Source organism: Bactrocera dorsalis, chromosome 4 (assembly GCF_023373825.1).
Source record: "Bactrocera dorsalis isolate Fly_Bdor chromosome 4, ASM2337382v1, whole genome shotgun sequence".
NCBI classification, from domain to species: domain Eukaryota; kingdom Metazoa; phylum Arthropoda; class Insecta; order Diptera; family Tephritidae; genus Bactrocera; species Bactrocera dorsalis.
In genome coordinates this window covers 55,897,360-55,923,917 of record NC_064306.1, presented here as the reverse complement: position 1 = coordinate 55,923,917, position 26,558 = coordinate 55,897,360, and the positions used below count along the sequence as shown (strand labels likewise).

The 26,558-nt window shown below is 38.8% G+C and overlaps 4 protein-coding genes across 5 annotated transcripts; 3 read left to right on the top strand and 1 right to left on the bottom strand.

Moving 5' to 3' along the window:
- Positions 1-6,588: 6,588 nt before the first annotated feature.
- Positions 6,589-11,978, top strand: LOC105228868 (probable insulin-like peptide 7). The gene is made up of 3 exons (XM_049455064.1): positions 6,589-7,420; positions 10,688-10,851; positions 10,948-11,978. Exons 1-3 carry the CDS (start codon positions 7,302-7,304, stop codon positions 11,109-11,111), a joined length of 447 nt encoding a protein of 148 aa, XP_049311021.1. The 5' UTR covers positions 6,589-7,301; the 3' UTR covers positions 11,112-11,978.
- Positions 11,979-13,630: 1,652 nt separating this feature from the next.
- On the top strand, positions 13,631-20,135 carry LOC105228866 (matrix metalloproteinase-25). Its single transcript, XM_049455054.1, has 10 exons — positions 13,631-14,056; positions 14,132-14,284; positions 14,445-14,641; positions 16,030-16,191; positions 16,264-16,553; positions 16,610-16,779; positions 19,119-19,348; positions 19,412-19,515; positions 19,612-19,734; positions 19,804-20,135. The coding sequence occupies exons 1-10, from the start codon at positions 13,748-13,750 to the stop codon at positions 20,133-20,135; spliced, it is 2,070 nt and encodes a 689-aa protein (XP_049311011.1). The 5' UTR covers positions 13,631-13,747.
- Positions 20,090-22,055, bottom strand: LOC105228859 (probable dolichyl pyrophosphate Glc1Man9GlcNAc2 alpha-1,3-glucosyltransferase). Of its 2 annotated transcripts, none has more exons than XM_011208850.4 (5): positions 21,885-22,055; positions 21,167-21,821; positions 20,845-21,110; positions 20,663-20,773; positions 20,090-20,608 (listed from the first exon to the last, which is right to left on the bottom strand). In XM_011208850.4, exons 1-5 carry the CDS (start codon positions 21,950-21,952, stop codon positions 20,110-20,112), a joined length of 1,599 nt encoding a protein of 532 aa, XP_011207152.2. In that variant the 5' UTR covers positions 21,953-22,055; the 3' UTR covers positions 20,090-20,109. The 2 variants fall into 2 exon arrangements, with proteins under 2 accessions (XP_011207152.2, XP_011207153.2); XM_011208851.4 differs by having other exon boundaries at positions 21,167-21,810; positions 21,885-22,024.
- Positions 22,056-22,338: 283 nt separating this feature from the next.
- Positions 22,339-24,405, top strand: LOC105228860 (nuclear transcription factor Y subunit gamma). The gene is made up of 3 exons (XM_011208852.3): positions 22,339-23,486; positions 23,587-23,781; positions 23,844-24,405. Exons 1-3 carry the CDS (start codon positions 22,503-22,505, stop codon positions 24,189-24,191), a joined length of 1,527 nt encoding a protein of 508 aa, XP_011207154.1. The 5' UTR covers positions 22,339-22,502; the 3' UTR covers positions 24,192-24,405.
- Positions 24,406-26,558: the final 2,153 nt, after the last annotated feature.

Sequence of the window (26,558 nt, the reverse complement as noted above, 5' to 3'; positions counted from 1 at the left end):
AATTTAACAAAATACAAAAATGGAAAACTTAGACTAGATACGCGCAAGTAAAAATAGAAAATAACCAAAATTTTGGAAAAAAAATTATAAAAAAAATCGGAAATAATTAAAAATATTTTTTAGGAATTTAGTATACGTATATATTTTAAATAAATATACATATATTACGTAACTATATAAAACCACATACATATATCAAAAACTACAAAGAAGTTTAAATTTTATTTTCAATAAATATTATGAAAAAATATTAAAAAAAATATATATTTTATAAACAATAAGCACAATACTATTTTGTAAACAAAAAACTACAAATTGTAAATATACGATATATAAAATTATACACTTAGTATATAATATGTACATATTTCTATTTAAAACTGTTTATTAAAAATTTCTCTGAAATAAAAGTTTGCAACTAGCAGTATTAAGGAATTTTACAAATTTTTATTATTTTTCTTTCACACCTACATGCATATATACACGCACACATACATATATGAAGTTAATAATTATGTAGTTTAAGTATTTTGTAAATAGACGAAATTGTTTAATATATATTTAAAATAATAGTTTTGCAATTGTAATAAAAATAATTTCCCACACTTATAAAATTTGCATACAGACACAATTGTATTTACATATATATGTATGTATAATATTTGTGTAGGGGCCGTGTGAATTATAAGCATAAATTTGAACTTAAGCTTAGGTTGCAATGGTATTAATAAATATATATAAAAATGTTGAAGTTTTCATTCAAAATAATTAATTAATAAAAATATTTTGCAAAACAGAAAAGTATAATTGTTTTATTTAGAGCAGTTTGTGCCAAAAACCTTTAGTAAGTAGAAAAACTTAGATGTTTTGTTTTTAACGTTCCCTTGCTGCAATTCTTGGAAGTATACCTTTAGGCGTATAGTTACTCTAATTCGTCTATAATATATTTTAGTACTCAAAGAGTTTCTTACTAAACCAATCAGAGCAGTGCAGTAAAACAGTGCTAACACGTAAGGAAAGGTTATTTGCTAGGACCAAAGCTAGGGAAATACCTTAAGGTGCAAAACGAACTCAACGGATGGACCAACTGAGATGTAGCCGTGGCCAACATTTGAAAGAGATAACCTTCAAAAATAAATGCCAAACATTTTTCTTTCGAATGATAATAAACATTCCCCATTAAATTTGAAGTTTCTATATTTTTGTTTAAGCAAATAGGAACCTCGAAATTGCATTATTTTCTCTATTTAACACTAAACTTACGAGTATGACAATTAAGTAATGAGACTGATTCCATAAAAACCGTATATTTGAAAATTATTCTACAACTCTGCCATCCCCTTCAAAGTAGTCCCTTTGGGCAGCTATACAGCGATTCCAGCGCGTTTTCCATGCTTCGTAACATTTCTGGAACGCTTCGACTGGGATGTCCGCGAGTACCCTCGTCACGGCCGCCTGGATGTCCGTAATCGACTCAAAATGGGTTCCTTTGACCACCGATTTTGTTTTAGGAAACAAAAAAAGTCACAGGGTGACATGTCGGGCGAATAAGGCGGCTGTTGCAACACGGCGATCACTTTAGAGGCCAAATACTGGGACACGCTGAGGGCGGTATGGCGCGGCGCGTTGTCGTGATGAAGAATCCAGTTACGAGTGATGTCTGCGGGCACCCTGTTGACTCGTTTTCGCAATCTTTCGAGTACTTGGCAATAGTAGACTTGATTCACAGTTTTCTCCGGTGGAACGAATTCTTTGTGGACGATTCCACGGCTATCAAAAAAGGCAATAATCATCGTTTTCACCTTCGACTTGCTCATGCGAGCTTTTTTCGGGCGGGGGGCGCGCGGAGACAACCATTGTGAGCTTTGGCGTTTGGTCTCCAGGTCTAAGAGCACTATCACCATACACTCTTATAATTTTAGCGTACGTTTCCGAAGCTGTTTCGCCCAATCTGGCGCAAAATTTTATCGCGACGCGTTGCTCTTGATTTCGTTTTTCCATTTTCGTGACGAGCACTACAAACACACGTCTACTCAACTTGACGCAGCAGGCGAACTAAACAAGCTAGAGCGATGGTACATATATCAATGGAGAGGGGAGGGATGCCGGAAAAAGAGAAAGGGAATTTCAAGGTCACAGGTTTACCACAAGCGCGGCAATAAAGTCAGTCTCATTATTTAATTGTCAAAAGCGGTCGGATATTTTGTTTTCAGTTTGGAACTGCAGTTTTGAGAAAAAGGGATTTAAAGCTAAGCTAATTAATTACATTGACTATGGACTGCTATATTTTAGAAAAAGTAAATCAAAATAAATTTTAAATATTCAATGAAAATTTTTGTATACCATATACATATATACAAACAATCGAAATATGCAAACAATATTCGAAATTATGCACTAGATGTATGTAGCCCTTAAAAATTACACAACGCTCAAATACCTAGAAGCTAGAAAAAAATATGTATGTTCAGTTCCATATTTGCGTAACAAGTTTTCAAATTTTAACATTTCCAGGCAACACATTTGCTGGCTTTTCGAAACACAGTTTGATCGCCTCGAATAGATTCCCAATAACAACTTTTTGCACTGATTTGATACGAAATATTTTATTTCTATTCACAATTGCCGCAATTCAAGTTCATAACGTGATCAAAAAAACTATTTTACCGCGAACAAATTACAAATTCGCACGAAGTTCGTGAATTTTCGTTATAATTCGTGCAACCAGCTTTTATTTTCATATTTACTCATACTCGTATACAGCTACACTGTCATAAATATGTATGAATTCATGCACGTTTTTCGAAATTATTGAAAATCCTTTAGAATAATATATTCACTATATTTTTGAATAGTTAATAAACTCCCACAAAAACAAAGGGGTTTCTTTTTACAGTATTTTAAATTTGCAATAACGCTTCAATTTGTCTGAAGTGCATTTTATCCTTTCAACAAGCACTTCAAAAAGTCATCATTCAAAATTCAAATAGGTTAAATGTCAATAAGCGTTACAAAAGGCACTTTAGGTGCGCTCGCGCTGCTTCGACAACAATTTGCTTGAGTGTGCCACGTTCAACAAGTTCGACATTTAACGGCATAGACAAACATTTGAAAAAAAAAGCGTAAACAGCAAAAACGAAAACATAACCTCACTAAAGTGCTTTTGCTGCGCAGTTGAAATGGCGCTCAACTGCTGTGAGGCTGCAGCCGTTGCTCAGCTGCTGGAGCGCATAAGCGGCGGCAGTATCAAGTGCGTCATTGTGTGGCACAAATTGGCCAATTGAACCCGTGTGTGTGCATGTGTGTGCATTTCAGGGCGCGTTAGAGTGTTTCGAGTGCAAGCGCATGAGTATGAATGTTGCTGCATATTTTATTTTGTGGATTTTTTTTTTCAGCATATTTGCCATACATTTTGTTAAACTAAACAATAAACAAGCGACGCTGCAGGTGTAGGAGTGCGGCAAGAATACAATGAAACTGTGCAAATATTGTATATTTATGCGAATTTATAAACAGGTTAATGCAAAAGCAAACAGAGTGTCGACGGTAAGTACATATACATATATATATATGGGTATGTGGATATAAGCTGGTGGCTAATAAGCTTGCAACTTGTTGCTGACGTCGTTCGACGTGGAGAGTCGACATAATTAAGGTGTGCGTGCTAGTGACTGTAGATTCCCTGTAGTGAATACTTCAAATTTGAAACTGAAACAAAATTTATGAAGCCCCTACCTAAAAACAGCAGTGGATGCTTATAAGTAGTCCGAACGTCGGATATTCCTCAGTTTTCAACAACTTTAGAGATTTTCCCATATGTTTTTCTAGAGGCTCCAAGATTTACGACCAACACGATTTCATTACTTTTCTAGAAAAATATATGTATAAGGTTTAATAAAAAGATTTTTTTTATTAGTACGGTTCGATGTTTAAAATCTACATAGCTTTGCTCGGTAGGGGTTCTCATTCAGAACACCGCAACAGTCGATTTTCACAAGCTTCTTTCGAGATGAATTACTCAACAGCAATGTTGCCATAGCCAGAAATTGGTAGACATCATAGGTAGACAATCACTTGGTGTCTGGTCTGAACTATAAAGTGGATGCATAAGAAGCTTTCAAAAAAAAAACTGTCATATCTTCTGATGAGCCATCAAAGATAAGTGTGGCCTGTCGTTCTGCTGATGGAACATAAGTCCTTTTCTATTGACCAGAGTTGGCCGCTTTTTGGCGATTACTACCTTCAGAAGGTCCAACTGTTGACAGCATAGGTTTGAATTAAGAATTCAGCCGTAAGGGAGCAGTTAGCAAACACTTCCTGATCGTCAATTCAGGCTTGGCCATTGCATTTGAACCACGACCCTTTCCGCTTGACGTTGTCGTAAGTCATCTACTTAAGCCTGTAATCAACCGCTTCAGAAATGGATCGTTTATATTACGTTTCAGCATCGGCTCGCAATTGCAAATTCAGACCACGAGGATTTTTTTCGTCTTCTGTTGTATCCAGTCTTATTGAAACTGTTCCAAGCAGTTTTCTTTGCAATGTTAAACTCCTGGGAAATTGAAGCAGAGCTTTCGTGACCGAACTCGACGATTTCCATTATTTTATCGATATTTTCGATTCCAGAGATTGGTGCATTTTTGACATCGAAATTACCGGAACGAAATCGAAGAATACAAATTGTGTGTAATTAGTTGTTACAGTAGCATAATAGGTGATCCAGCGTGATCTTTTATGCCTACCTCCCTGCACTTTCTGCATCATGTCATTACTTATGACCATCCGGGTCGCTTTCATTATATGTTTTTGATTAATTTCCGTATTTCCTGTACTGGTTCGGTAGCCAAAAGTATGGCACTTTTGGCAATCTCATCAGTTATTTCGTTTCTGTCAAGCCCCTATATTTACTCCCTCCCAGCTTCTTCGAACGTTCTTTGATGTAATTCGATGTCAGATTAGTGCCCTAATTGCCGCCTCGCTATCGACATATAAAGGAGTTTTCAATATGGACGCTACAAAAGTAGACATCTAGGGATAGGAAACGACGCCATATTTTTTCCGCTCCTTTGACATTTCTCTTCGCTATACAATATATGATCCAACAACGAGTCCAAGTTATTAAAATTGTCTACCGAATTTCGAAGTCAGTAGCCTCAACTTTAAGAGCGTTATAGCCAATTTATGGTCGTCAGAATCGTCCTGTCAGATCAACAATCGAGCGTCTAGTGGAAAAATTTGAATCCACAGGCACAGTACAAAATGTTCCCATGCCAGTGAGACAAAAAAGTGTCCTTAGTGTCGATAATATTGCTGCCGCCAGCGCATCAATTAAGGGAGACTCAAATCAGTCTCGTCGTTCTCAAGAATTAAGCAGCTGTGTAACGCCCCTGTGGCGAATTTTGTGAAAAATCTTACCCTACATCGTAACAAGATCAATTTGAAGCTAAGAACTGAAGACGCTTGACCACCAGAATCGTCGCTTATTCGCGAATAGGGCTGAGCAACAACTTGAAAATTATCCGGATTTTTATCGAAAAATCATCTTCAGTGATAAGGCTAATTTCTGGCTGAATGGCTTTGTCAATAAGCAAACTATGCATTATTGGTCAGGCATCAATCCACATACATATATTCCATAAGTCACCATTGCATCCCGGGAAAATTATGATTTTGTGCGGTTTATGGACCGGCGGCATCATTTGGATCTACTTCTAACCGATAACCAAATATTTTGGCCCGATTTGGATGATATGGACTTGGACAATATGTGGTTCCAACAGGATGGTGCCACAAGCCACATAGCGAATGCCATAACCGATTGATTGAAAACCAAGTTTGATGAAAGTGTGATCTCACCAAATGGATTCGTCAAGTCTATGCTCTACACCAACAAGCCAGCGACAATTGATGGACTTCGTCCGATTTATGCTAGAAAACCGTCTAAAATTGGGTTCAGCGTCTGGTCTTCCGCGTGGTGGCCATAAATGTATTATATTCCTTACGGTTGAGGACCAAATTGGATCACTCCTGCGGTGTCAAAAGGATCCCTTATCAATTTCAAGGTTCCCAAGGGTTTATCCAATCACAAAGCAGTCATCAAGGCATGAAGAAACGATAGATAGAAGTAATGAAGAAACAAGCAGCCATTACTTTCAAAATTGGTTATATTTCGTCTGAGATTTTTTGACAAATTCTAAAAATGAAATGTCTCACGCCGAAAGCTTCATAGCTACTTGCTAAACAATCGCAAATAATCCCTGTAGGGCTGCAATGGATACAATAACTTGCACCGCCGACGCTTGGAGTTAATGAACAACGCTTACACGCTCTTGCTGTCAGATTTTTACGGTGTTTATTAGAAAACAATGAAATGGCGCAAATATACGCAACAGGTTTTTGTCCACAAATGAGTTGAGTATATTTAGATGCCAGTGCACACGTGTGTGTGTGTGTATATGTGTAGGTGTGTGAGCATATTTGTTCGCGTTTCGCATATATTTGCGCGTGAGGAAAACAAATGAATTCATTGCTTGCGCTTTTCCATATGGACGGAGGTAAGCACACGCACACATCCATACACAGGTGAATATGAACCTGTGATACTGCGAGCGTCCAAGCACAACCCTATCAGTGCCTAATTTACACCGTGCTACAACAACAACAACTGAATTAAGGAGATACAACGGATTGTATTTGTGTGAGCGTTAGATATGTCTTCATTAGATCGGTTGAAAGCCACAAAGCCATATGCTTATAAGTACATACCTACTCATACATATGTATGTGTCGATATATAGGTATGAGTGTGTGTGTGTGTTTGTAAGCGTTGCTTCAAATACAAAGAGCTATAAAATTAAATAAACGAAGCCAAAATTAACATGCGCGCAACAACAACAACAAGTACAACAACAACTATGATAACTAGGTGTCTTCCAAAGTCGTAATTTCAAATATCATATGGTCCTAGCAGCATAGAAATGACGCCATCACCACACACACCCGCACCCCTTGCACCGAGTGGCAGGTGTTTTAAATCTCAGGCCACCTGCGCATTTGGCTTAACTGCTCGAAGTATGGGTTGCGGGTTAGAACTCAAAACGCTGTCGCACTGGCTGTTGGGAAATCAGTTAACGCCTTGCCGTCGACTCGTCCAGTTGTGCAGTTCCACTCCGTTTGGAGCAGCTTGTGTCCGCGTAGTGAATTGTATTGTGCTCAAGTGTGCTTCTTGATCAGTGAATTTTGGTTTCCGTTAACATTGCGGTTTAATTGTAAACAGGAAAACACTCGGTTTACGCTTGGAAATGTTACCAACCCCCGGTATTTGGAATAGCAGCTTGTTTCTATGCTTTTTGTTACTGTATTTCTTGCAAGTGGACTCCATACATACCGAAGAGGGTTTGGAGCTCTTATTTCGAGAAAGGTAAGGTTTTTGATGAAATCAATATATTACATTTTTGAAATTCGCTTCTCTGTGGAAAATTATTTAAGCACTGCTTGCTCGGTTTATTATATAAATAGTGATCTGGGATCAACAATTTTAGTACCACGAGAGAAAGCTTGAGTGTTCATGCTTTTAATTATTAAGGGCTATCTTATTAACATACAAGTAATTTCCACTTTACTGATTTCTTAAGAAATAAAGACGACAAAAAACTGGAGTAGTCGATTTTCATAAGCTTCTCTTGAGGTGAATTTTTCCCTAGCAAAATACTTCGGTATACAGAAACACAAATTATAAGGGGAATGCATAAGAACCTCCAACAAAACTCCTAAAAACCAAGCTTCTAATGGGTCACTATCAATATGTATGGCCCGGGATTGTCCTAATGGAACACAATTTCTCCTATTTTTTGACAAAACTGAGCAATTCAGGGTGATTGCTTCTATCAGACGACTCAATTGTTGATAAAACAGCAACGGTTAAAGGTTGGCCGTAAAGGAGCAGCTCATAGTAGATTATTCCCTGTCAATCATTGCTTGGCAATCGTTTGCGACGTCTCAGCGCCACTCGACGACGACCGTTTTCGCTTAACGTTGTTCATAATGACCCAGTAAGACCCGTTTTAGAAATTGATCATTTTTTGCAATTCAACAGCGGTTTGCATATGGCAATTTGGTCCGTGTAGTTTTTGCGCTAATTCGTGTGGCATCCATACATTGAGCTTCTTTTCATATCCATGCTTATTGAAATAGTAGGAAAGGAATTTTTGCAATGTTTAGCTCTAGGTGATAGAAGCAGTGCTTACATAACGGTTGGACTAAATAATTTTCATAATTTTATAAATTTCTTCGAATGTTGGTTTTCTTTTGACATCAAAATTACCGGAACGGACTGACAAAACCGAAATTGCGCGTGATTGGCTGTTATAGAGTCTAAACCATAAACGCTATTCACATTAACATCCGCCTGGCTTTTCGTTTTTATTTAAGAAAAACTGTAAAATATGGCGTGTTTTTACTTTGATCCTGTTCATCTTTGGCGCGTTCTTAAACAACACAGTGTCAAGGAATCACGAAGCTTTCCGAAAGGTTTTTTTGCGAAATTTATATCGTCATATTGAGGTTCTTTACTTTTTTAAAGAAAAAAACACAGAAACTTCAAATTTAATGGAAAATCTTATTATCATTCGATAGAACATTCTTTGGCATCTATTTTTTGAAGATTATCTCTTTCAAATGTGCCCGCGGCTACGTCTCAAACGGTCCATCCGTTGAGTCCAGTTTTCGATGACTCATTCGAGCATTTCGACTGGTATCTGGCGAATGACACGTGTGATGTCTTTCTCCAAGACGTGAATCGAAGTGGGATTGTCCGCATAGACTCTAGACTTTACATACCCCCACAGCAAAACGTCTAGCGGTGTGATAACCCATCTTGGTGGCTAAACGACCGGACCAAAACGTGAAATTATGTGCTCAACGAAGTGTTCCCTCAATAAATCCGTGGCGCCGTCTTGTTGAAACCAAATGTCGCCGAGATCCCGAGCTTCAAATTCAGGCATTAAATAGTCGGTTATCATGGCGTGATAACGGTCATCATTAACGGTTATGTTCTCACTCGCATTATTTCCGAATAAGAAGGGACCGGTGATTCCCTCGCCCACAGACCACAACAAAACGGTATTTTTGTGGATGAAATGGCAGCTCTTGAATCTCTTCAGATGGCTCTTCTACCTAAATGCGCCAAAATTTTCTTTACCCATTGAGCCAGAAATGACCATCATCGCTAAACAAAATTTGACTCAAAAACGTTGGATCTTCTTGCAACTTTTCAAGAGCGATTTCGCTTGTGAAGATCGACCGGCTTCAGTTCTTACATAAGCTGTATTATGTACGCTTACAATTTAAGATATCGACGTAAAATGCGCCAAGTCGTTCCATACGTCAGTCCCAGTTGCTCCGAACGGCATCGAATCGGTCTTCGTGAAAACTCTTAGCTACGGCTGTTATATTTTGTTCACTGCGAGCTGGACGTGGTTTAATCAGCCGAATATTATCCAATAATAAATGCTGGGTCTCAAGATGGGTGATAGTGTTGCAAATAGTACGCTCACTTTGCCGATTGTGTTGACCTTGAATTGAGCGAAGCGCTCGAAACACATTCTTTACAGAACGTGAATTTTCGTAATAAGTCTTTCCATGATGAAATGCCAAACAATACTAAACAAAAATAAAAGCTTGACTTGACTCACAAGTGATCCGTCGAAAAAAGGCTTTTGAAAAAAATAACTCTAATTGTATCTTTTTCTAATTTATTGCTAAAAAATGCATGAACCATTGGAGGCTCTGTAAATCCAATGTACTATATTGGTTTCTAAAATTGAATATATCATTATTAATAGTTTTTGAATAAAGAAGCAACGCAAATGGGTCTGGTAGTGAACGAGGGCAAGATGAAATATCTCCTGTCATCAAACCAACAGTCGTCGCATTCGCGACTTGGCTCTATCGTCACTGTTGATGATTTTGAAGTCGTTGGTAATTTCGTCTATCTTGAAACCAGCGTAAACACTACCAACAATGTCAGCCTGGAAATCCAACGCAGGATAACTCTTGCCAACAGGTGCTACTTCGGACTGAGTAGGCAATTGAAAAGTAAAGTCCTCTCTCGACGAACAAAAACCAAACCCTATAAATCGCTCATAATTCCTGTCTTGCTATATGATGCAGAGGCTTGGACGATGACAACAACCGATGAGTCGACGTTACGAGTTTTCGAGAGAAAAGTTCTGCGAAAGATTTATGGTCCTTTGCGCGTTGGCCACGGCGATATACGACGACATTGACATAGTTCAGCGAATTAAAAGACAACGGCTACGCTGGCTAGGTCATGTTGTCCGGATGGACGAAAACACTCCAGCTCTGAAAGTATTCGACGCAGTACCCGCCGGGGGAAGCAGAGGAAGAGGAAGATCTCCACTCCGTTGGAAAGACCCAAGTGGAGAAGGGCCTGGCCTCGCTTGGAATATCCAATTGGTGCCACGTAGCGAAGAGAAGAAACGACTGGCGCGCTGTTTTTGACTCGGCTATAATCGCGTAAGCGGTGTCTACGCCAGTAAAGAAGAAGAAGAATAGTTTTTGAATAAGGCTCCGAAAATAATTCTTACAATCGCCATTCGCTGGCGATTTAAAAATTCTCCAAAAAATAGTTAATTACACAAATTATTTTTCTTTCTGACTATTACAGATCACAATCGGATTGGGAAAATGTCTGGCATCAGGAGACACACTCACGCTGTCGCGACAAATTGATACGTCAACTGTTCTGGGCCTGTGAGAAGGACATTTATCGGCTGACACGGCGCAATCGCAAACGTACGGACAATGAAGCAATGCATAAAAGGAGCAAACGTGAGTAGAGAGTCCAACTTTTTAACACTATTATGCTATTCACAAATATTATAGTTAATATAATATACGAAATCCTAACACTTCATGTCTTTCTAGCCATCGCACGTACCTGGTTGAAATTGGATTATGTCAACACGCTGTTGCGCACACGACGCGCCGATGCGCCCTCGATTACGAATGAGTGTTGCACTAAGGTCGGCTGCACTTGGGAGGAATATGCCGAGTATTGCCCCTCGAACAAGCGTCGTAATCATTACTGAGATGAGGAGGAGACCAAAGCGCGTGGCAAAGTGGATTAATGAATAAGGAATAATGAATAATGAGACTTAAGATATGCAACATCAGGATGAATAGGTTCAACCCGGATAATGAAAGTGAGCATAGTGTATTTGGTAAAAACATGTTATTTTAAAATATATGGTAGCTGTTATATAAGATATACAAATATTATGTGCGATTGATTAGAAACAAGTTGTTGTAAAAATAAAATAAAATCTTAACGAAATGCTTGTAAAATATTATAGATAAATACTCATAGTTACATGTATGTATGTATACAAATGCATTGTATAAATGTATGTATGTATAATGAATTGTTGTGTTTGCATCAAATAAAAAGTATATATATTTTGTTTTCTACTCGATGGTGAAGAAATGTGGTAACAAAAAAGGTATAGGGGAATACATGGTTTGTCCGGAAAGTAATAGGACTGATTTTTTTCCGCCGTGACTGTACTTCGGAGCGTGCGCGCACCGACTGGATTCAGTAGAGGGCGTTCCTAGTTAACGAACGAGCGGTGGTCTTCGAGCACTTGGAGAGTCAGGACAAACATTTTCGCACAACATGTTTCTGTGAGTGGTGCACAAATGCAGCGTTCGTTAGAGCAGAGGTACGCGACTAAATTCTGTGTTAAACTCGGTAAATCTGCGACAGAGACATTTTGATATGATCAAACAGGCTTACTCAGATGTTGCTTTAGCAAGAAGTGGTATCTTTCGGTGATACCAGGCCTTTTTGGAGGACCGGGAAGAAGTCGGACAAACGTGAAAGTCCTCAAAAGACTCTGGCGAAGGGTCAATCGGGTCCAACAAGATATCGCAGCCGATTGAAAGTTTTACCACGACAACGTCCCGGCTTACACCGCCTTTCTTGTGAACAGCTACCTAACCAAGGCCGACATCCTAACGCTTCCGTAGATACCCTAAAGGCCAGATGTGGTCCCCGGTCTGTTTTGTTTACTTTCATGAAAAGGGGAGGAATTATGTATCATGGAGCCAACGGGGGACCACATACATATATCGATAGTGCCTCAACAGAAGATCCGAGAGCTTGGTTGGATTCCTATGTATACCAATGATTTTGATAGAGAATAATTAATCCCAATAAAAGCTTGTGAAAATCATATTTCTTAGTTTTATATCAGTTAAGAAAAAGGATCTATAAAATGAGAGAGAAATTTGCCGCTTTCCTTTATAAGTTTTTTACTTAATTAAGCCCGTAAAAAGAGGATTGACACACACCACCACTTCGTCGATTTCAAAGCTGCCTTTATGCCGCTATGTCTAAATTTGATATCCCCGCAAAACTAATGCCAAAAGCTTCGTTCGATACCAAACGAGGTTTCAAACAAGGCGACTCCTTTTCGTGCGACTTCTTCAATCTGCTGCTGAAGGAAATAATTCGCTGCAAAACTTAATCGATCAGGTACAATCCTCTATAAGATTGTTTCTGACTTACGCCGATGATATTAATATCATTGGCCTCAACAACCGCGCCGTTATTTCTCCTTTCTCCAGAACGGATAGGTAAGCGAACCAAATGGGTCTGATAGTGAACGAGGACAAGACGAAATATTTCCTGTCATCAAACAAACAGTCGTCGCACTCGCGACTTGGCTCTCGTCACTGTTGACAGTCATAACTTTGAAGTTGTAGATAATTTCGTCTATCTTGGGACCCGTATTAACAGCAACAACAATGCCAGCCTCGAAATCCAACGCATGATATCCCTTGCCAACAGACGACAATTCGGACTGAGTCGGCAATTGAGAAGTAAAGTCCTCTCTCGGCGAACAGAAATCAAACTCATTATCAATTTCCTGCTATAAGGTGCAGAGCCATGGACGATACGAGTTTTCGAGAGAAAGCTCTGAAAGTATTCGACGTAGAACCCTCGGGGGGAAGGATAGGGAGAGGAAGACCTCCACAACGTTGGAAAGACCAGGTGGAGAATTACTTGGCTTCGCTTAGAATCTCCAATTGGCACTACATTGAGAAAAGAAGAACTGGCGCACTGTTGTTAACTCGACTATAACCGCGTAAGCGGTGTCTACGCCAGTAAAGAAGAATCATCGGTTTGTACTTCTTTCGAAATGAAGCGGAAGACAATGGATCAATGGAGAGCGATATAGATCGATGATAACCAGCTTTTTATAGCCGCACATTGAAAGAAGTTGATCTTGACAACATCTGGTTCGAACAAAACGGTGCTACGTGCCGCACAGCACGTGCAACAACCGAATTATTGTGAGAAAAGTTTGTGCTCCTGCCAAAGAAGTCGTAGAGGCCTTTTTAATGACGTTATATCCAGAACTTTATTGTATCGATCGTAAACATTTGAATTTCCTTAACAATGAATGAGTGTGTGTTTTTTTTTTGGTTTTTTCAAAGAATAAGAAAGCCCAGTACATGCTCTATGGTCTCCGATTAGCAACACCCGATTTATAACGATTAAAAACAAATACAAAGCGCTCATCGCTAGCACTTATCTTACGCCTGTAAGTCACGCCTCAATATATCAAGCTTGCACCAACGCCATCACATTATAATTACAATACAAATATACATACATATATTTTTACGCACGCTTTGGTGATAAGCGCACAGCGCTAAGCAAATGAATAGCCCCTCCGACCGACTGAATGGACGCACTATTAAATCAGTTGCGAAAATCTGCTCTCCCCGAGCGGAACTGTGCGTGCGTGCGGCGGTAAACGGAAGTGTGTTAATAATTTTCAAAATTATGACGTCACTTTGGCTTTGTCTGATTGTTTGCGTGGCGCTGGCGTGGGAGACGCAGCAAGCGCCAGCAAAACCAAATATACAAGATTCAATAACTGCAACAACAACAACGAAGATTGAAGAAATTACTCAAGAAGCGGATGCGCGCGAAAAACGGAACATTGAAGTGCCGCCACCGGAAATTGTATGCAAAACAAGCACAAAACAACAACAAAAACAAAACAAATTATATTGTCAACTATTAATATTCTCATTTTAGTTGCGCTTTATGCGTCGCTTTGGCTACTTGGAGGCCAATCCCAGCGATTCGGAATCACTTTATCATGAGTCGGCGATTGTCGAAGCCATAAAGAATGTACAAAAATATGGAGCGCTCAATCAGACGGGCGAGCTGGACAATCAAACATTGGAGGTAGTCTAAAAATAAGACCACATAAGCATTCAGGCAAACATAAAACATGCAATTAGTGCTGATAATGATAAGCGTGTGTAACACATTGAACTTAACGGCACTTAAAGCTCTTGAACCCGCATCAACAATGTGTTAATTTTAGTTTTTATTTACTTTTAAGCTCTTCAGCAAGCCACGCTGCGGCGTCCCTGACATTGAAGGCACTCCGTATTATCTCACAAGCAGCACACAACGCGCATATGTGCAAAGCATCAGAGACAGAAGGAGTGAGTCACGGGCAGGAAGTGATTTTGGAGTACGCCGCAAACGTTTTGTGGTCGGTGCGCCTACCTGGAAGAAACGGCGTTTACGCTACTTGTAAGTATGTCTAATATTTGTGGTAGTGGTATTTGTGTAACCAAGAAAACAGTATAGGAGAATTCAAAACCCTCATTGGGTTAAATCTCCAAGATTAGAGCTATATCAGCAGAGTCATATGTAGGAGAGAACGTCGTTCGGCAGACAAAGGAACGGAGAATTGTATATCCGATCTGAAATTTTTCATACTTTTTTCTCTCTAAGAAAGTGCTCATTTGTCGAAATCGCCGGTATCGGACCACTATACGATATAACTGTCATAGAAACTGATCGGTCAAAATCAAGTCCTTGTATGGAATACTTTTTTATTTGTCGAGATATCTCCACAGAATTTATCCCGAAGAATATTTCAGATCGGGCCACTATAACATATCGCTTGTCATATGTATATATACTCTTGCAACATGATAGCTACAGAGTATAATAGCTTTGATCACCTAACGGTTGTTTCTATCCCCTCAAACTAATCGAGACAGATATAGGGTTATACAGGGTTTATCCGGAAAGTAATGGGACCGATTTTCTTCCGCCGGGACTGTACTTCGGAGTTCCTAGTTGACGAACGAGCAGCTGGTCTGTTGTCTCCGAGCACTTGGAGAGTCAGGACAAACATTTTCGCGCGACGTGTGAGTGGTGCAAGCCGAAAACGCTGCGTTGGTTAGAGCAGTGGTACGCGATTAAATTCTGTGTGAAAGTCGGTAAATCCGCGACAGAGACGTTTGATATGATCAAGCAGGCATTTTTGGAAGGCTGAGAACAGGTCGCTGATGAAGACCGTGCTGAGAGACCTGCGACTTCGGCAAACAGTGACAATGTGACTCGTGTGAATTTTTTCCTTCTGGACAAACCTTCAACGCCAAGTTTTACGTGGAAGTCCTCAAGAGGCTCAAACGAAAGATCAATCTGAAAAGGCCGATGAAAGGCAAGCATTTTGAGACGAAAGAGAGGATCCAAGCAGCATGCACATAGGCTGTCAACGCTATTCCGATTTCGCCTTCCGTGACGCTTTCCGGTACCGGTATAAAAAAATTCTCATATCAGAACCTCAGAGGAATGGTAGCGTTCAGGACCGTCCAAATGTAACACCTAACAGATAGGCATACAGTCCAGTCAGACCAAATACTCTCTAATAAACGATTATTGGATCTGGTTTGTAAGTTTCAGGGTCTATACACATAAACTCCGTACGAAGCAAGAAATAGCCACAGTTGTCAAACAACAAGAAGACGAAGTGGAATGCTTTAGAATGATAAGAAAGTAAAATGTATTGTTAATCCTCGAAGCCGGATCAGATGTTAGTACTACTGCTTTTGCTACACGATACACAAATACCACTACAACTAGCAACCCTACTATTGTAAATTATAAATTTGCAATATCATTCTTAGCATCAGCAATTGGTCTCGGAAAATTCCAAAATCTCAGGTGGAGCGCGACATCGCACGGGCTCTTGAGCTATGGGCAACGTACAGTGGTCTTCATTTCGAGCGCGTCAACGACACCGATGCCGATATAATTCTATACTTCGGCACACGATATCACGGAGACAAGTGATACAAAGAATATTCTAAAATTTAAGTTTCAGTTTATAAAGTTTCGTGATTATTCTCCTTTATACACAGCTTCTCTTTCGATGGACCTGGCAATATACTGGCGCATGCTTTCTACCCCTATGAAATGGGTTCTTGGGGTGGTGACGTACATTTCGATGAGGACGAAAACTGGCAGGAGAACTCCACCGATCTAGCAACGGGTGTGGACTTTTATGCAGTTGCAGCACACGAAATCGGTCATAGTTTGGGTTTGGCGCATTCTCCACATTACAACTCAATTATGTTTCCCTACTATAAAGGTCCTGGAGCGGGTACAACACTAGATTATGATGATACATTGGCTATGTACACCATATACCGTAAGATTTTTTCCAGTTTTAGAGAAAAGTATTTTCAAACGAACTTTGCATTTCAGTAACTAAAGTTTTGGAAGATGATGAGAATAACGTAACGATAGCAGAAGAGCCGCAGATAACGTTAACCACACCCACTTTCCATGTGGAGAAAGAGGAGAAGTCGAAGGAGACAACTAAGAGCACATTGACGTCATTTCGTGACGATTTCGAGACCGTAAATCAACATAAAGTAAGTAAGTGGTCAAATATCTGGGCCTCATTATGGATTCCACTTGTCGGTGGAAACATCATATATCCCTAACCATAGTTATAGCTACAAAAGTACTCATGGTGTGCAATCGACTTGCCGGGAAATTCTGGGGCTGCAAGCCAAGGTTTACCAGTCGGATGTACACCATCATCATGAGACCGATTATTTCTTAGACTAGAAAAGCTGCAACGACTTGCCTTCATCTGCGCGTCGGGTGCAATCCTTATGTAACCGTCGTCCCCATTGGAAATAATGCTAGAGCTCACGCCGATTCATCTAATCAATCAAGCAGGCAAACATATAAAGCTTCAAATGACAGCAGAAGAGTTTGACAGAGGAAGAATAATCTCGTCCTAGCAAATGAAGGTCCTAAGTGATGAAATACTATTGGCTCTCGATCGATCGATAGCATTAACAAAAGGACAAACTTCACCGGGAAATTTAAAGTCACCCGGCAGTAAGGCTGAATGGAACAATAAAGTGCTTGAAAGCGTCGGAGGAAACTGAGACAGGAGTCGCAGGACCACGTATCAAACTCTCCATACCTGTGGAAAGTTTATCAAGCAGTTTCCATGCAGAAATCTTTGCTATAAGTCGGCGTGTAGAGATAAACTTCTAAATCAACTGTCGCAAAGACAATATCGCCATACTCAGAGACATTCAAATAGCACTTAAAGCGATCTCTGTAAATGAGATTAAATCGGTTCTGGTGCAGGAGTGCATAGAATGGCTCTATGGTGCACCAAGTTGTGGGTATGGTCGGGAATGAACTGGCTGATGAGCTTATCCGCTCTGCAGCTTCGACCAGAATGGTAGGATTGGAACCCTATATTGGGGTTGGTTCTCATACCATGAAAAACTGTTTGGCAAAGAGGAAAGAGTCGGCAGGAAGAAGTATTGGAAAAAATCCCAAGGCATGCGCCAATCAAAGTTGTTAATGGGTGGTCACAGCCTCAGCAAGTTTAAAATTATAATCAATTTCAGAAGAAACAAGTTGCGGCTACTTGTCGCATTCTGCACTGGTCATTGCAAGCTCAAGAAGTCTGAGACATGGAGTCGGAGATTTCCGAATACCTGCTGATAGACTGCACGGCAGTCTGCAGACACAGGATTATTAAGAACCTTGGATCCTTGTGTCCAAAAAGGGATTACATCAATAGCACTCAGCAGTATATTCGAACTCATCAATTTGCTGGAGCTATGTAAATCGTTATGATTTAGGGTTTAGGTCGTGGTGAAAACCTCATTTTTTATATATCTAAGTAAGTGGAAGGTATAGGGGTTTAGATTAAGAAGTATACTTATACAAGTAATCTATACTCGAATTTAAAGTATGAGCCGGTATTTAAGAAACTCGGATTGACAAGTAGACGTCAAAGCCAAACGTTTAGCTTAGAACCTGCAATGAAGCTTATCCACCGTTGGAGATATTGTGAAGTCGAAGACCCAAAGGCAATTTGCACGGACTCGCAAGCCCTCCGTTGTTGTTGTTATCTAAACCCTGTTTGGATTCGTTCCCACGACAGTCGGCGCTATGTAACCGGAACATATCCGAATTTTTATCCGAGCAAGGATAAATTCTCAGAATTCCTAACAACAATCCCGTTTGGGTAGCAAGGCGCAAATTAATTAAATTAATTGTCATCGAAATCATGTAACGGGAGTCCCAGAAAACGTGAGAGGGGGTGTTAGATGAGTGTGATTCATAGGTAACGCAAAAACGGTGGTTAAAGTCATGAGGAGACTCATTACGCGCAAGGCATATATCCTGCTAATATTATCCTCTTAGAATATTGAGCTCTTCGTCTGCAATGGGTGATGGTTTGACTTGAAATACACCATTCACTGGCCCGGATTTTTTATATGTACATTTAAGGACTATCAGCTCGGCAGTATTTTGCCGCTACAACAACAACTGCAACATTGGAGTCAGCGGAGTTGTCAGGGACTTCACTGTTGATAGCATTCAGTACATGTCTGAAGTTAGTTTGGCCAGTAATCTGGTAGATGTATTATTCCACGTTGGCGAAGTAATCAAAGAGTGACCTCTTGTTCCTATGAGGAAAAGATAGCCGCAAGTGAGATTCCTTAGAAAGCATTAGAATTTCCCTTAACCAGAAGCATGCAGGCCTCTATGCAGGTGTTCAACAGTTGATATCAAGAGGCAGACCCTCCTATGATGTACTGCTTAGACCGACGAAGAGATCAAATTCTTGATTTAAATTAAACTTCCTTAAGTCGAACCTAACATTTTATCTCAAATAACTCAGAAAATAAAAAATTAACTAAGCCTCTGAATTTTCTTCCGTTTTTTGCAGAGCCGCTTCGCTTCCAGCACGACAAAACTAACAGAACTTTCAACAAACAATACAGATATACCACCGCCAATCCCAACGCTGCCTACTTTATGGCCAAAACCAGAACTTTCGAAGTTACCAAATATATGTCTCGGCAAATTCGATGCCGTTAGCGTGTTAAATGGAACGGTACACGTTTTCAAGAATGAATATGTCTACAAGTTAACGCCACGTTATACCGTTATGAACGGGTATTTCTAGCAATGAAAATGCAAACATTTATGATTATTTTTCAAAACATTTTCTTTTCGTAGCTATCCGCTGAGCATTTACGAAATGTTTCCCTTTCTACCGGCAGATGTCAAGCGCATTGACGCCGCTTATGAGCGCTACGATGGCGCTGGCGTATTTTTTACAGGTATTTGTAACGTATTTATTAATAACTGTACTTTATTATTATTTAACGCGAAATGAAAATGCTTCTTACCTTTTCTCTCTTACTTCTCTCTATTAGGCGACAAATATTGGGTATTCAGCTATGCACAGAGCAAGCGGCCCACACTCATCGAAAATAGCCCGCTTCCAATCGAAAATTTGATAGATTATGCGACACATATCGACGCCGTTATGTTGTGGCGTAAGTTTTTGCGAATATGTAACGGTACTGCAACAGTGTAAAAATTGATTTTTTTCATATTTTCTGCAGCAAAAAATAATTTGACGTATATATTTGCTGGCGAAAGATTTTGGCGTTATAATGATCGCTTGAAAACGCTGGATGTAGGCTATCCGAAGCCTATGCGCCGTTGGTCCGGCATCCCAGGCCATATTGATGCAGCAGCGACGTTAAACAATGGCAAAACTTATTTCTTCAAAAATAATCTTTATTGGCTTTACGACAATGCCAACATTAGACCGATGCGTGGCTATCCCAGACGCGCCTCAAGCGCTTGGTTGCATTGTGTTACAACAACAAGGAAGCCACTACGCAATTACAATACAACAGTTACTTTTATTGCGCCTTCAGCTTTGACTTGAACAACTTTGATTTTGAGTTATCCTTAGCTTTAACGGTTTTTGTAGTTGTTGTGTTGGGCTTAAAATTAGTTTTAGATGTAAAAGATGCACTGGGACTTATAGCGAGTGCATGTAAATAATAACGAATGAAAAAGTATGTAACAGCTAGACCACAGTAAAGTGATGTCAGTAGTAGAGGTAAAAATGGCAGTTTTTCGTCTAAATGTAATAATGGACTTATGAAGTGTTCATATAGGGGAATCAATACACAACCAACTGTGTAAAGTTTTTCTAACGCATGCAGTTTCGTTTGGCGCTCGTTCGGATACAGGTTGGCCAATTGTCCGTACATGAAAGCCACATAGGCTAAATAGAGAGCGTAACGCAGCAGCAACACGCACGATTGGTGAAGTAATGGAAATAGCGAGAAATAGCCAAAAATGCTTAACCAGTATGCGTATGTGGCATCCGTTGAGTGGAGTACGAACAGCAAGCTGTAAAGGTGAAAAATTGTAGGAATGAAAGTGTAAATGCCAAAAGTTGCTTACCACAGTGGTAAAAGGCACATTAATAGGGCCTTCTCATGCACGTGCCAGCCAAACATGAAAGAAGAGCAAGAGCAGATAACAACGGCACGCAGAAATGTAGCTTTTGATTCGCTGTTAAAAGAATTGGATTTTGTTGAAGCGACATTTTGCAAGGGGAATTAAATGAGCAAAGTATATACTACCTTTTTGACGTATAGGCAAAGAGTTTTATCAATATTGGTAACATAAAGAGCAACGTCAGTACAAATGTGGTGCGCGGCGTTATGTTAGGCAGGAATTGTGGTTCAAACTCTTGCACAAGCCCAGAAGTAGTTGAAGGTCCTGTTGTACTTGGAATGCGTAACAATTTGGCTGCAACTTTGTCGGCAGTATTATATAGGGCCCAGAAATTTGGCGCCCAATAAGCGTGTGTTAAGCCGCGTTTGAATGGAAATAGGCGACTAAAAACCTGAAAATAATTTGACTATAATTTTGTTTTACTTCTTGATAAATATAAATTCGCACCTGATCTATCTGATTATAGAATGGTCCGAAAGCGGCTACAATAGGTGTTAAACCCACTACTGCCAATTTAACTATACATATTATTGCATTCCTAGCACACTTAGAATCCAGGCAATAAAACTTGAGCAGATAAACTGCAAAAGCTGGTGCCATGTAGAGAAAAATATGCTTAAACATAAGTAATGTGGCAAATGTGAAGGCTGAGAGCAAATAACGTTCCTCCAGCAGAAAACTTATACTCAGCAAGAGTATACCAAATAAGAAACCATTATATTGGAAATGCATATGATCCACAAATAACAATCCAACGTTAAACAAAAGTAACATCGCAGCAGCAAATGATTGCGGCGATGATTGCGTTATTTTTAATGCACGTAGAGATCGTCGTACACCAAGAGCGAACACTAGATCCATAATTATCACCGAGCAACGTTGGAAATAAATTGTAGCCGTAGAAGCATAGTTGAGGTTTGTTACGACTACCATTTGCGGATCCACGAAGGATGCGGCATAAGATAGCAGCCATTCAAAATAGGCAAAGAAGGGTGGATAGTCAAGCGTCCAATTGCTAGTGTTTTCATAATACCATTTACTTATGGGTAATGAATGTGTTATAGCCAACCAATTCCGGTGTACTTCGAAATCTGTGGAGTGACTAAGATACAGTTGTTATAGTACATTGATATTTTATATTGAATAGCTTTTGACTTTGACTTACGGCGAAGGAATTAGCAATATTTTAACTGCGCTAGATAGAGCGAAAATCTTCCAGAAATGGCACTCCATTATTGGAGCCGCTGATCAGAAAAATTTTGGGCAGTTTGTTTCTACTTTGCCAACTAATACAAAAAACAAAGCCGGCTGATGTGGAGTTGTCATTTCCATTGATAACAGGTATGAAGCATTCACAATGAAGCAAATTAAACACATAAACATGTGTAAAAGTCATGTAAAATATAAAAACCAGAATGATCAGAGTACACACATTGCTGTTTATTGTTGCTGTAATATAAAGACTCCATTATTTTCCCAAAAAAATATTGCATTATAATATTTCTACAAACTAATCTCTTTTTTCTTAGATTTTAATAATTAAGTTTATCGATTTCTGTCTATCGATTACGTGGGTCTCGATGAACATTTATATGTGATTGACTAAATTAGGAAGAGGAAGCAAAGTAGTGAAACCAATAAAAAAGTGGAACACAACAGTGACTAGTTTGACGCCAAAATTTATTTTATTCACATTTTTTGCACATTTGCCATTATTAACGTGTAAAATATAATTCTAATTCATTAAAGTGCACTGTGCAGTGTTTAAATATCAGTTGAAATAATGTCGCACTCCTACTCCAACGCGCCGAGTAGTAGTGGCGGCTCTGTGTCAGTACCTGCCACTACCAGTGGTGGTCGGCATGGTAGTAGCAACAATCAAATAAATACCACCCATATCATATCATCTGCAACATATAGCATATCGGGTGATGTGGTAGTAACCAGCAGTAGTGCCCCCAACAATCCCAAAGAAAAGCAATCAACGAAGGCACAGCGCACGGCTGTTGTACGCAAACCCCCACCCACCATTGACAACTTCTGGCAGAATATTATGGCAGATGTGCGAGCGATACATCAAGTAGATGCCAAACATCAAGCATTACCATTGGCACGAATTAAAAAAATTATGAAATTAGATGAAAATGCTAGGATGATAGCGGCCGAGGCGCCACTCCTTTTTGCCAAAGCATGTGAGTACTTCATACAAGAGCTTACAATGCGTGCCTGGATACACACAGAAGAGAGCAAACGACGCACACTTCAACGATCAGATATTGCACAGGCTATAGCTAATTACGATCAATTTGATTTTCTGATTGATATTGTGCCGCGTGAAGATATAAAACCCAGTACCAGTAGTGGCCAGAAAAAGGACACGCAGCAACAGAGTACTAACGTGAATACTGTAAATAATACAACAGCTACAGCTGGAGCAAATGCTGTCATGACTGCAGGCACCGTGACTTTACCCGTTAAGATGGAAACAGCTGAAGGTGAAGTGTTGACTTTTGGCGCGCTCAATGCCGATACCTTAACCGCAGCGACTGCCCAACCACAACAGACACAGCAAGCGCATACCACTATGCATGCGCCCCAACAGTTACAAATAATACAGCAACCATCCGCGACACAACCACAACAGATGCAATACTTTATTGCCACACCGGAGGCTCTAAATGCAGCACACGGACAAAATGCGGCGCCACAGCCACAACTGCAGATCATACAGCAGCCGGCGCAACCGCAGTATTTTATAACTACTCATGTAAGTGAAAACATTTAGTTTTAAATAAAGTGAACAACAAACGTCATTCATAAATATATCGTTGAAACTCTTTTAATAACATGATTATTTTGATCATTAGCAACCACAACAGCTTATATTGACAGCAGGTCCAAATGGACAATTCACTGCCACACCTGCACCGGCCAATCCTGCGCAGCACCAGCAGGCGACAATTTTACAGAATTTGGCGCAACATCAACAGCACCAACAACAACCACAAATACAGTTGCTGCAGCAGGTGGTAACACCAACAGGCGAATTGACCAATGTGCCCGTAAGTTAAATGCATATCTCACACAGAATGGCTGCAACTTAACTCTTTCTGTTTGTTCTTAGATCGCTATCAACGCAAATCAATTGAATTTATTGCGTCTACAAATGCAACCGCAAGCAACACAGCAGCTACTGCAGCTAAATACCGCCAATGCCCCAGTCACTACCGCGCACAATGTAACCGCTGCTCAAGTGCAAGCTCAACAGCACCACGTTCAACAACAGCCGCAGCAGCAGCAACTTCATAATGCAAATGCTGGTGCTGCAAACATATTTATAAACGCAACACCACACATTGCTGCGGCACAACAACAACAACAGCAGCAGCAACAACACCAAGTTAATGTTGCCGGCGCCACAATTGTGGCTACAGATCGTACTTTAGGCGGCAACTATCGTCCGAATTGCTAGCCACCGGAGCTAATCTACCATCCACAAGCAGCACCCACTTTTAACATTTCTTTCGCCACGAAAGGACACATAGCGGCACAATACAATGGTAGAGATCACATTTGAGAATGGCACATCAGTCTTTTAATTTACGTTAGTCTTTAATAGTTTTAGTAATTATACATTCATAATGTATAAAATTCATCATAAATTATAGTTATGCATATACAGTATACTCTCGAAAAGTAAATCGATTGGTATTTTGGGTAATTTACTTTTTCGAATAATTTACTTTTCCAAATATATACATAAATTATCTGTTTTTAATAATATTAAATGCATTTTTAAACTTAAAAAATTCATTCATTTATTTGCTTCAATAAAACATATGGTTTTACATGAAAAACATATGTATTTATTATGAAGAGAAAAAATTTTGAATATTCTTTTGTTTTTTTCTTTTGCAATATATATTTTCTGACCATTTACATATGTACATATCTCAAAGTTTATTTACTAAATAGACACGATAAACAAGAGAGTAAGTGTTTTTGCAACATCGTAAAAAACGCTGCTTGCTTCGTTTCGAATTTTTTATCACACTCTCTGAAAAGTAAATTAAAAAATTTACTTTTTCGAGGTGCATGTGTAATCTTAAAGGTGATTTACTTTTCCGCGATTATTTACTTTCTGAGAATTTACTTTTCGAGAGTATACTGTATTATATATTAATTTAGACTATGCAAGTGTAAATAGTGAATATAAAAAAAAGGCCAAATAGATTTTAGTGCTAAGTTTATAAAGTCAACAAAGAGAATATGAACGGCAGTAATACAGGTTTAAATGAAATTAATTCGAGTCTGTGATTAATAACCGCAGTTTATGCTTGAAACTTATTACGCCGCATATTTGTGCAAACAAAATCTATTTTAGCATTTAAGACAGAGTTACAAAATTATATAAAATGAATCTTTTTTTTAGACTACGTATTATTGGAAATGTGTTTGAAATGAACGAACACAAAAAATAAATCATTTAGATGTTAATGATGGATGTAAATGTGCAAAAGTTTAATACAAATATATATAATGTAGTAATTTTAAATATGTAGTTTACTTGTGTATCCGGGTATCCTCCCAGCAGCTCAGTTTATTTTCCGTTTTTTAGTTTGTAGCAGGCTGTCTGGTTATCAAAAGACTCGCAGTATATTTCACATGTACCACAATGTCTTAAACTAATAATCTATTTAAAACCTTTTTATCACACTGTTGTCAACGAGCTGAAATAATAATGTGCAATTTGATTTTTCTTTTGGCACATTAATAAAAAAAAACATGACACAAACAGTTGATATAAAACATTTCCTACTAAATCACTTTTAATAAAAGCAAAGAACAATAATTTATGCGCCAACCGTTACTTGGCGCACACAAGAATATACAGGGTGACCAGCATGCCAGCTTTTCGATAATCAGCTATGTATCCACAATAGCCTGTAGACATTGCACGAAGGATTCGGCGCATTCAGCCGCAAATTATTGACTTATTTACTTTTTTCCTCTTAAACAAAAAAATCCTTGGGCCTCTTGTAGTCTCAAATATTATAACTTTTTGTTTTATTATTATTATTTACTTTTTTTTGAACCAAGACATTCAATATTAATTAAATTATCGGCAATTTTAATTTTTTTCTCAATTAAAGATATTTGTTTTGGATATATAAATATATTTATTTTATTATTACTTAATACTCAAAAATTAATATTGATATTATAAAATATTGTTATTATTAATATGCTTAATAAATATTGTGTTTACTTTTCTTATTTTTTATGTGATGAGTCTGCTCCTTTGTTTCAAAATTAATTTTTGGAAATGACTTTACTGAAGTTTTTTTTTGAAATCTTGTCAAATATTAAAGCAAAAATTATTTATTAATATATAGTTGTTACAAAAGGACGAATATTAAAAAATATATATTAAAAAAAAATAATAATAAAAAATATTCAAATACCCGTTATATTAGAATATGAATGTTAAAATTATTATGCTACATATTTTTACATAATATCAAAAATAATTGCAAAACATTGTGTGAGCAAAATTAATTATCTGCAACGGCCGCAAATTTGAATTAAGGTTTTGCTTACTTAATTTTACGATTATTATTCATTAGTTTCTGTTATTGAGTCGATTGGGGCGGAGGGGCGCGGTTGTAAATGTTGCGTATTTATTGTTGTTATACTAAAACTACTGGTGTTTTTTTTGCAATTGTCATTAGCGTATGCGCGTTCAATATATCATTACTGGTGTATGTATGTAGGGTTGTATGTCTTAAATTGTTGCTGACATGCATCATTGTTTGTTTTTAAGTGTGTATATATGCGG